We start from the raw sequence: 12,124 nt of genomic DNA on the forward strand, positions 1-12,124 counted from the left end.
CTGAGGCCTGGGGGTTGTGCTCTTGCATAAATTCACGGACGGAACCGAATGACCTGTGGCATTTTCTTCCCACAGCCTTACTAAGGCTGCAGGAATTACAGCCTTACTAAGACTGCCTATTACATTAGGAGTTATGAAATAACTCTTAAGAATGACTGTCTCCTGTGGGGGTCGCGTATGATTATTCCAGAGGGATGCCGAGGTGCTGTGCTGGGACTCCTTCATGACCCCCATGTTGGTAAAACAAGGATGAAAGCAATGAGTCGTAGCTATGTGTGGTGGCCAGGGATAGATGAGGATATGGAAGGTACTGTGAAGACTTGCATGGAATGTGATAAGTAGCAGAAAGTTCCCGAGCTTGCGGAACTACATCCCTGGGAGTGGCCTTCAGTCCTGTGGTTAAGAATACATGTTGACCATGCCGGGCCATTTATGGGTAAGCTTTTCCTCATTGTAATTAACTCTCATTCAAAGTGGCTGGAAGTTAAGTTAGAGTCAAGCACTTCTACTAATGCTATAATAGATGCTTTGAACTCCATATTTGCTACACATGGCCTACCTGTTACACTTGTTAGTGATAATGGAACAGCTTTTACAAGTGAAGAATTTAGCAAGTATTGCCAGAAAAACAGCATCAAGCTCATCAAGACAGCACCAAGACATCCCTCTACAAACAGCATGGCGGAATGACCCGTCCAAACCTTCAAATTATCTATGGAAAAGATGAAGGGGTATACGTTGGAATGTTCACATCAACTGATTCCTGTTTAAATATAGGAACACCCCACAAAGCACTACCCAGCAAACCCCTTCACAACTACTCATGAACTACAAGGTATGGACTCCTCTCTCTATGATCCAGGGTAACCTTAACATTCAAGTGGAGAGGAAGCAAGCGTGAGTCTCACGGCATACATGCCAGGACGCGGTGCTTCATGGAGAGAAATAAGGTGTACATTCATATCAATGACCCTAAGTTAGAATGGGTACCAGGAACTATCCAGGCTCTAATGGGTACTCTATCTTACAGAATTGAGCTTGTGTGGTAAGGAGACATGTTGACCACATAAGGAGCTGCCTCACAGATGTGTCTAGGCCTACAGATGTTATTGAACCTTGCTTCAGAGTAACACAAATTGGACCCCTGCACAATGACTCTCCACAAACTATTTCAACAGAAATACCTCCACTCTCGCCAGTACCAAGTGTTTCGGCTCCTGATGTTTAGGTTACTTGAAGCAGTGAGGTCGCCAGCGTCGAGTGTGTCTGTACCTGAGACCTGAGCTGCTGCTGTGAATCTCGACAGAACTCCAGTACTAATGTGTTCTGGTCATAACAGGCATGCCCCATGATCGTCTTAGATATTAACCATGAATTAGTTATCATTTTGTCACTTTGTTGAAAAAGAAAAGAAAAAAAAAAAATATATATATATATATATATATATATATATATATATATATATATATATATATATATATATATATATATATATATATATATATATATATATATATATAGGTAAATTTATTTTGCAATTACTGAATTTGTAAATAGCTATTTATTAATGCTACTACAGTAAAATCCCTCTTATCCGGCATCAACAGGACCGCCGACATGCTGCATACTTGAATATTGCCGGATACTTGAATAGAAGTGAAATTATGTCCACAATCACCACCCTACACTCACGCATCTTATCATAACAAAGATCAGCTGATCTGATCAGCTGCTTAAGTGTAAGCACAACACGCTTCCTCTTTTCTACAACTTTAGGCATGATGAAGGCGTCAGGCGATAAACAGTGCACACGCGGGACTGAGTCACTGAGTAAACACAGTGCAGTGGGCCATGGGTGGCGCGAAGCAGTGCGCTCTGGTGGCGAGGGGACAAAGTATGCCTCGCGCGGTAATTTTAATCGATTTTATGAGTACACATTGATTTTTTGTTGATTTTAAGGCTCGGGGAAAAATGTGCCGGATTTTACTGTACTTGGCTTAAGGAAGGAGGAATGTGTTGCATATGTAATGACTTACTAAGTTTTGTTAATATGAAGCATTCTTTGTACCAGCTCGATTATAGTATCGTTCATTCGAATCTGTAGTGGTGGCTGGTAAACGGCCTGGCAGCAGACAAAGAGTGGCTGTCAGCCAGGCAACAGTAAACCTGGCAACTGCTACACCATCTCTTCATCCCCTTGCCTTCCTTTTGGCTCCTATCACAACCATCACCATCCAGAGTCGTTAGATAGTGTCATCCCTTCTTGGCCTGGGGTACTTGGAGCTTTCTACCAAACCTTAAATTATTTATCTATATTTTTTTTTTGTACTGTTTGTAAACTAAATCACAGAAATTATTATCCTTTATTTTCTTGCACCCCCATTTATAGTAGAACTTCATCTGAGTTTTTCTGTTTACTGGTTTTTGTTTACAAGCATCTTTTTCATTAATCATGGTTTGAGTTCTTCGAGTAGGTGAGTTGGGATTTACTTGCAGCACCTATTCTGGTGGCAGCTGTTGGTGATTTTGGAGATTCTCTAATATGTAACTGAGTCAGCTGGCACAGTATAAAGACTGAAAGTATAGTGGGCAGTGCTACATGCTAAGCCTGTCACTCGCAATGAAATAACGAACGAATGTTTTCAAATAGTCATGATGGAAGAAAGCTACATCAAAGGAGATAGGAGTGGAAGGAGAGGAATGATATTGGAAGGAGGAAATACAAGTATAGAGGAAGTAAAGTAAATAATGGAATATCTAGATGCAAGGAAAGCTCCTGGGCTGGATGAGGTGTCAAATTGGATAATGAGGGATGCAGAAATCAACTTCCAGGAAAGATATATCACTGAAATTTCTTTGAAGGAAAGTAATGTCCTCAAACTACAAAAAGGAGGGAACATGGAGGAACCTTTCAATCAATAGACCAATATCACTAATTAGTGTCATTGTAGAAATAAAAAGAAAAGTGAAAAACACATGGATGCAGTTTTGGAGGAGACAAATTCTTTCACTACATGTCAGTTTGATATCAGAAATGGTAGATCATGTACAATGAGTTTCTACTTGAAAATAATTGACACTACAGATGAGAGGGATTGTGGACAGACTGTGTATATTTAGATTTAAAGAAGGTATTTGACAAGGTATCCTATGCAAGACTGCTGTGAGAAGTGAATCACTATAGAGGATGGAAGATTATCTGAAAGACAGATAAGAACAATGACTGAGGATGAGGAGTCACCATGAAGCAAGGTTAAGAGCAGTATTCCACACGGCCTGCCACCAGTTATGTTCTTGGTGTATATAACTAATATGGTAAAGGGAACAGACAGCTACATAAATTTACTTGAGGGTGATGCTAAGATGTGAATAAAGGTAAAAAAATAAAGGGGTTTATGTAAGATACTTGAATGAACCTAAAGATGAAGGTAGGTTAATTAGATCAGATTCAGAAGCCATCGCCTTGCGAGCAGACTTGGATAGGATAAAGAAATGGACAGACAGATGGCAAATGCAGTTTAATATTAACAAATGCAAAGTATTTAACATAGGTAGAAGAAACCCACACCATAGGTACACAATAAACAAAGAAACTCTAATAAGTTCTGGGAACAAAATAGATCTACGAGTTATAGTTAGCTTTGATCTCCATCTAAGAAAACAATACATAAAGGGCAGAAATAAGGCAAACAGGTGTTAGGATTAATTTTTAGGATTTAAAAGTAGAAGTCCTGATGTAATGATAAAGTTATATTTGGCGCTGGTCAGACCTCATCTAAATAATGTGGTGCAGTTCTAGTCCCCATACTATAGGAAGGATATAAGACTATAGCTGTGGTTCTCAACCAGGGGGCATGCCCCCCTGGAGGGTAGCAGACACTCTCCCGAGGGGATGGGGGAAAGGGGGGGTGAGCACAGGAAAGGAGGGAAAAAAAATCATGGAAAATCATGAACTCACTGCTATTAGTTAAAAGGAGATGCAGCAAGGGCTATCTATTTATCTATCTATTTGATTCTATTTATCTATCTATCTATCTAGGGTGGCAAAGTTGGGGAGGGGGTTGAGTGGGTGGCACAGGAAGGAGGAGCAGGCCCCATCTTCACTGAACCAGCTTTGGGAGGCCCAGCTTGCAAAAAATTGAGAATCCCTGGTCTATTGGAATCAGTACAAAGAAGAATGACTAAAATGATACAGGGAGAAGGAGATGAGGGGTATTCCTTATGAAATGAGACTGAAGCTATTAAATTTACATTCCCTAGACACATGTAGGTTAAGAAGAAACCTAATAAAAGTTTTTAAGTAGTAAAGGAGTTATAACAGAGGAGGAGAGTTCAGAGGAGGAGGCAGTAGACACCTGCCAAAATGATAATTACTCCCAGTGAGGTCTAAAGCACTGTTCAGGGGGTGCTGTGAACTTATCATTAAACCCAACTGCGACCTCACTGAACGTTTCCCTTTGTGTCTCACAACACAAGGGGGCAGTCACAGCCTGCCCTCTAAAGACAACTCTCTTCCTCCACACAAAACTACAAGCACCTAATAACACACACACCCTTCACTCAAAAATTTTTAAATCATCATGGCGACTCCTACACCAGCCTCAGAGTCCCCATCTGGGGAGGGGACCATAAATGTCCCCAGATCGGACTGCCTTTCTGTCGATGACCCTAAGTGTCTTGACACCCCCCTCAACTTTTTCTTCATTAACTTCTGCAACATTCGCGGTCTAAGATCTAACTTTCAATCTGTAGAACACCGCCTTTCCTCTTCTAAACCTCATCTTCTTTTTCTCACTGAAACTCAGGTGTCTGAGGCAACTGACAGTTGCCCCTTTTCTGTTCCCTCCTACTTTCTCTATCCTCATTTTCGATCCAAAGCTGGATGCTGCGTTTATGTGCGCAATGACTTAACCTGATCTCGTGCCCACGCTCTTGAATCTTCCGAGTTTTCCACCATCTGGCTACAACTACAGAGTCATTCTCATACTAAATTTATCTGTGCTGTATACCTCTCTCCTAACTCCTCTGACTATAAGAAATTCTTTGACTACTTAACTTCCAAAGTGGAGCACATTCTGACCCTCTTCCCTTTTGCAGAGATCTCCATTCTTGGAAACTTCAATGCTCACCACCAGCTTTGGCTTTCCTCTCCCTTCACTGACCATCCTGGTGAACTAGCCTACAACTCTGCTATCCTCCATGACCTAGAGCAATTGGTGCAACACCCTACTCGTATTCCTGACCGTCTTGGAGATACGCCCAACATTCTTGACCTTTTCCTGACCTCTAATCCTTCTGCTTATGCTGCCACCCTTTCTTCTCCATTGGGCTCCTCCGATCACAATCTCATATCTTTATCTTGTCCTATCACTCCAATCCCTCCTCAGGATCCCCCTAAGCGAAGGTGCCTCTGGCGTTTTGCCTCTGCTAGTTGGGGGGACCTGAGGAGGTACTTTGCTGATTTTCCTTGGAATGACTACTGCTTCCGTGTCAGAGACCTGTCTTTGTGTGCTGAGCGCATAACTGAGGTGATAGTGTCTGGCATGGAGGCATACATTCCTCACTCTTTTTCACGTCCTAAACCTTCTAAACCTAGGTTTAACACAGCTTGTTCTCGTGCTATACATGATAGAGAGGTGGCCCACAAAAGGTACTTAAGCCTTCCATCACCAGAATCTCATGCACTTTATATTTCTGCCCGGAACCATGCCAAGTCTGTTCTCCAACTAGCCAAAAACTCCTTCATTAACAGAAAATGTCAAAACCTTTCAAGATCTAACTCCCCTCATGATTTCTGGCATCTAGCCAAAAATATCTCCAATAAGTCTGCTTCTTCTTCTTTCCCTCCTCTACTTCAACCAGATGGCAGCACTGCTATCACATCTATTTCTAAACCTGAACTCTTTGCTGAAACCTTTGCTAAAAACACTACCTTGGACGATTCTGGGCTTGTTCCTCCCTCTCCTCCACCCTCTGACTACTTCATGCCACCTATTAAAATTCTTTGCAATGATGTTTTCCATGCCCTCACTGGCCTAAACCCTCGGAAGGCTTATGGACCTGATGGGGTCACTCCTATTGTTCTCCGAAACTGTGCCTCCGTGCTTGCACCTTGCCTAGTCAAACTCTTTCAGCTCTGTCTGTCAACATCTACCTTTCCTTCTTGCTGGAAGTTTGCCTACATTCAACCTGTTCCTAAAAAGGGTGACTGTTCTAATCCCTCAAACTACCGTCCTATTGCTTTAATTTCCTGCCTACCTAAAGTTTTTGAGTCTATCCTCAACAGGAAGATTCTTAAACATCTATCACTTCACAACCTGCTATCTGATCGCCGGTATGGGTTCCGTCAAGGCCGCTCTACTGGTGATCTTCTGGGTTTCCTTACTGAGTCTTGGTCATCCTCTTTTAGAGATTTTGGTAAAACTTTTGCTGTTGCCTTGGACATATCAAAAGCTTTTGATAGAGTCTGGCACAAAGCTTCGATTTCCAAACTACCCTCCTACGGTTTCTATCCTTCTCTCTGTAACTTCATCTCAAGTTTCCTTTCTGACCGTTCTATTGCTGCTGTCGTAGACGGTCACTGTTCTTCTCCTAAATCTATTAACAGAGGTGTTCCTCAGGGTTCTGTCCTGTCACCCACTCTCTTCTTATTATTCATTAATGATCTTCTAAACCAAACTTCTTGTCCTATCCACTCCTACGCTGATGATACCACCCTGCACTTTTCCACGTCTTTTCATAGACGTCCAACCCTTCAGGAGGTAAACATATCACGTAGGGAAGCCACAGAACGCCTGACTTCTGATCTTTCTAAAATTTCTGATTGGGACAGAGCAAACTTGATATTGTTCAATGCCTCAAAAACTCAATTCCTCCATCTATCAACTTGACACAACCTTCCAGACAACTATCCCCTCTTCTTCAATGACACTCAACTGTCCCCCTCTTCTACACTGAACATCCTCGGTGTGTCCTTTACTTATAATCTGAACTGGAAACTTCACATCTCATCTCTAGCTAAAACAGCTTCTATGAAGTTAGGTGTTCTGAGACGTCTCCGCCAGTTTTTCTCACCCGCCCAGCTGCTAACTCTGTACAAGGGCCTTATCCGTCCATGTATGGAGTATGCTTCACATGTCTGGGGGGTTACACTCATACTGTTCTTCTAGACAGAGTGGCATCAAAAGCTTTTCGTCTCATCGACTCCTCTCCTCTAACTGACTGTCTTCAGCCTCTCTCTCACCGCCGCAATGTTGCATATCTAGCTGTCTTCTACTGCTATTTTCATGCTAACTGCTCTTCTGATCTTGCTAACTGCATGCCTCCCCTCCTTCCGCGGCCTCACTGCACAAGACTTTCTTCTTTCTCTCACCCCTATTCTGTCCACCTCTCTAATGCAAGAGTTAACCAGTATTCTCAATCACTCATCCCTTTCTCTGGTAAACTCTGGAACTCCCTGCCTGCTTCTGTATTTCCACCTTCCTATGAATTGAATTCCTTCAAGAGGGAGGTTTCAAGACACTTATCCACCAATTTTTTACCACTGCTTTGACCCTTTTATGGGACTGGCATTTCAGTGGGTATTTTTTTATTAGATTTTTGTTGCCCTTGGCCAGTGTCCCTCCTACATAAAAAAAAAAAAAAAAAAAAACAAAGGGGACATAAGCAAAATTCTCAGGATCAGTAATTAGGATAGAACAATAAATAACAGGGACAAGATTGAAAAATTTTGATTAAAAAGAGGCAGGAAGGAATTGGTTCTCAAATGGAGTGGTAGATGAGTGAAACAGACTCAGTAATCAGGTTATTCATGCTGAGTCATTAGGGAGTTTTAACAGATGATTAGCAAAATTTGTGAATGGGGATGTTAAGTGGAAATAGACAGGTATGTTTCATACAGGGACTGCCATGTGTAGGCCTGATGGCTTCTTGCAGCTTCCCTTATTTTCTTATGTTCTTATGTTCTCACAGAAAATGGAGTTAAACTCAGAGAAATGCAAAGTGTTAGAATTTCTTAAGATCAAAAGGAAATGGATAAGTAGCTATAAAATGGGAAATGACAAGATGAGTAGAAAAGATCTACATTTACAAACAACTTGTCACCTGAGAATAATATAAACAATTACAAGGAAGATATATGTATAATTTAATGAGGAACACAAGAACAGCATTCACCTGTTTAAATGAAGAGCATAAAAAGAATAGTGTCAATAAGATGGCCATAGTGAAGCTAGAAAGGTGCCCTACAAGAAAAAGAATACAAGGAACTAAGAAAAGCTTCAGAGAGCAGGAACAAAGATTATACCAAGTATCTGGAACTTATCATATGAAGAGACTGGCAAGGTTACACCTACCTATATTGAAAAGAAGGAAAGGGGAGACTTGAATGCAATATATAAAGCATATGAGAAAGTAGAGATGGACCAGAGTAACTTGATGGATACACAAGATACTAGAGGACATGGAGAGAGGCTGAAGAAGAGAGCTTGAAGAAGAGCTGTAACAAATTATAGTTTCCCATATAGAAGTATAGATGTATGGAATAATATGGATAAGGAGACAGTAAATGTAAAAAATATAAATAGATTCAAAGCTAAGTTGGAGATTAAAAGATATGGGGATGGGACAGCATGAGCAGAGCTCTTTTCCTATAAAGCACAACTAGGTAAATAAATACAAACAGAAAAAAAAAAAAATTAAATGCCTTTATACAACAGAACATCCATTCATACAAAACACACACACTTTGGACTGTATTCAGCAATGCTCTGCTCTCTCACCATGACTATTTTCAAAGGCCACACCAATCATCAGCTGGATTCTCAAGAGTAATTCTCCTGTTAATAATTCAAATTTTATTAATTTGTCACTAAAACCATAAAAAACCACTATTAAAAACCCATTTAAATTCAACTAAAGCCTTCTGAAAGTAGTAAAGGTGCAACACAAAAGCATTTCAGAATATGGTCCTATCTCACCTTAAATCATCATGTATCCTAATTTTGACAGAGACAGTGAACTCCGGCTGGGACACAGTACCTCTGGTTTGCCTCACCATGTCCGAGACCAGATGTGGCTTGTGTATAAGACAGGCCCCGTAGCCCTCAGCCATGGCCCAGCGCTGAGGACACCCACAGTTAAGGTCCACTCCATCACAGTACCTGAAGCAATGGAGGAATGTGGGAGCATGTCAGGATAGTGACAGTGATGGGTGTGTGTGTGTGTGTGTGTGTTTTTTTTTTTTTTTTATGTAGGAAGGGCACTGGCCAAGGGCAACAAAAATCTAATAAAAAAAAATGCCCACTGAAATGCCAGTCCCATAAAAGGGTCAAAGCAGTGGTCAAAAATTGATGAGTAAGTGTCTTGAAACCTCCCTCTTGAAGGAATTCAAGTCATAGGAAAGTGGAAATACAGAAGCAGGCAGGGAGTTCCAGAGTTTACCAGAGAAAGGGATGAATGATTGAGAATACTGGTTAACTCTTGCATTAGAGAGGTGGACAGAATAGGGGTGAGAGAAAGAAGAAAGTCTTGTGCAGCGAAGCCGTGGAAGGAGGGAAGGCATGCAGTTAGCAAGATCAGAAGAGTAGTTGGCATGAAAATAGCGGTAGAAGACAGCTAGAGATGCAACATTGCGGCGATGAGAGAGAGGCTGAAGACAGTCAGTTAGAGGAGAGGAGTTGATGAGACGAAAAGCTTTTGATTCCACCCTGTCTAGAAGAGCAGTATGAGTGGAACCCCCCCAGACATGTGAAGCATACTCCATACATGGATGGATAAGGCCCTTGTACAGAGTTAGCAGCTGGGGGGGTGAGAAAAACTGGCAGAGACGTCTCAGAACACCTAACTTCATAGAAGCTGTTTTAGCTAGAGATGAGATGTGAAGTTTCCAGTTCAGATTATACGTAAAGGACAGACCGAGGATGTTCAGTGTAGAAGAGGGGGACAGTTGAGTGTCATTGAAGAAGAGGGGATAGTTGTCTGGAAGGTTGTGTCGAGTTGATAGATGGAGGAATTGAGTTTTTGAGGCATTGAACAATACCAAGTTTGCTCTGCCCCAATCAGAAATTTTAGAAAGAGTTGGAAGAGTAGAGTGTATGAAAGGATGACAGAGTGATGTGTGTGTGTGTGTGTGTGTGTGTGTGTGTGTGTGTGTGTGTGTACTTATCTAGCTGTATTTTACCTAGTTGTATTGTACAGGGCATGAGCCAAGGCTCATTTTGTCCTGTTCCACATCCATATTTGTCCAGTTTCTCTTTAAACATGTGTACAATGTTTCCACAACCACTTCTTCCTTCAAATAATTTCAGAATTCAATAGTTTGATGTGGAAGCTACATTTCTTGATGTCATTCAAACATCCGCTCTTCCTTATTCTCTTCCCATGCCCCCTCATCTCTCTCTCTCTCTCTCTCTCTCTCTCTCTCTCTCTCTCTCTCTCTCTCTCCTCCATCTGTGGTACCAAGTGATTTTTGTCTATTCTTTCTATATTGTTTAACAATTTGTACATTGTTATCAGGTCTCTCCTTTTTCTTCTCTTTTATAGTGTTAGTAATCCCATCTTCTCAAGTCTTTCTTCATAACTTAAATCTTTCAATTCTGGTACCATCTTTGTTGCTATCCTCTGTATTCTTCCCAGTTTCTGTACATCTTTTTTTTTCTATGTGGAGTCCAAACTACTGGTGTGTATTCCAATTTAGCACATATGCTTGTCATAATACTTCACCATTTCTTTATTTAAATAATTAAATGCCACTCTAATGTTTGTTGACAAGATGTATGTACAGCCAAATATCCCATTTATGTGCCTTTCAAGTGGTAGTGTGTCCTGAATCATTACTCGCAAATATTTTCTTCATTACTTTTCATTATTATTTTCCTTCCAGTTTTGTAATTCCATGAAAGTCTCTTTTTACTTTTTTTCTATTTCCAACATGTGGCATTTTCTGGCATTAAATTCTAGTTTCCATCTTTGGCTCTATGCATGTATCTTGTCAATATCCATTTGTAACTCCTTGCAATCATTTTCATCCTTTATTATTTTCATTATTTTTGCATCATCAGCAAACAGGGTTATATAAATACTAAGATCTTCTGTCATATTATTTACATATATTTGAAACATAATAGATACCAACATAGATCCTTGCAGTACCCCACTTGTCACTTTGCATCAATCTGAATTAGTGTCTTTGATTACTGTTCTCATTTCCTGCCCTTATAAATAATCCTCTATCCATCTCAATGTTGCTCCCTCTAGTCCTTCATTCTCTAACTTCCACTTAAAGTTTTTGTGGGGAACTTTATCAAATACTTTTTTGAGATCCAGGTATACCACATCAACCCATCCGTCGTCATCCCATGGTCATTAAATTTAAAGGTTCCATTTTACTTCCCCCTTTGTACATTGGCACTATGTTAGCTCTTTTCCATTCCTTTGGTACTTTTCCTTCTTTCAATGAGCTGTTGGTTATATCTCATATGGGTTCCTCCATCCTCCATGTGTTCTCTGCTTTCTTTTAATATTCATCCATTTACTCAGTCTGGTCCCATAGCTTTTCTAACATCCAGCTTTTCCAGCAGTTTCTTGATTTGTTGTCTCTTTACTTGTATCTCCTGTATTCCCTCATTCTGTGATACCACTTTCAGTGCCACAAAACATACAGAAAATTCTCATTCACTTGTTCACTCATCTCCTCAGTAGATTCATAAATTCTTCCTTCTCTTTTTAACTTGTTTATGTCATCCCTATGTTTCATTTTCCCATTTGCGTATCTGTAGAAGAGTTTGGGTTCTTTTTTCCATTTTCTTACTATGTCACTTTCATCATTTCTTTCTTCTTCTCTTCTTATTATCCCATATTCCTTCTTTGCCTTTTTGTATTCTTTTCTACTATTTAAACTCACTTGTCTCATCATTTCCTTCTATGCGCTGTCCTTTTTCTTTTTTTGTTTCTATGCACCTGGCATTATACCACTCATGTTTCCTGATTTTCAATTTATAACTTGGCACAAACTGTTCTCACAAACCCTCTCTATACGTGCTCAAAAATATCACATTTTTCTTACACTACATTCAAATAGATCTTTCCAGTTAAATTTTCCACAAAATTTATTAATATCAGCAAA

The 12,124-nt window shown here is 40.4% G+C and overlaps 1 protein-coding gene across 6 annotated transcripts in view; it reads right to left on the reverse strand.

Moving 5' to 3' along the window:
* The window catches only part of LOC135091611 (tRNA-dihydrouridine(20a/20b) synthase [NAD(P)+]-like), a 202,055-nt gene that overhangs the window by 77,239 nt on the left and 112,692 nt on the right, over nucleotides 1–12,124 (reverse strand). For all 6 annotated transcript variants that reach the window (XM_063989372.1, XM_063989376.1, XM_063989374.1 and 3 more), the window contains one exon: nucleotides 8,979–9,161. In XM_063989372.1, coding sequence (XP_063845442.1) covers nucleotides 8,979–9,161 — 183 coding nt within the window. The remainder of the gene's footprint in view (nucleotides 1–8,978; nucleotides 9,162–12,124) is intronic.

Source organism: Scylla paramamosain, chromosome 38, assembly GCF_035594125.1.
Source record: "Scylla paramamosain isolate STU-SP2022 chromosome 38, ASM3559412v1, whole genome shotgun sequence".
In the NCBI taxonomy this organism is placed as follows: domain Eukaryota; kingdom Metazoa; phylum Arthropoda; class Malacostraca; order Decapoda; family Portunidae; genus Scylla; species Scylla paramamosain.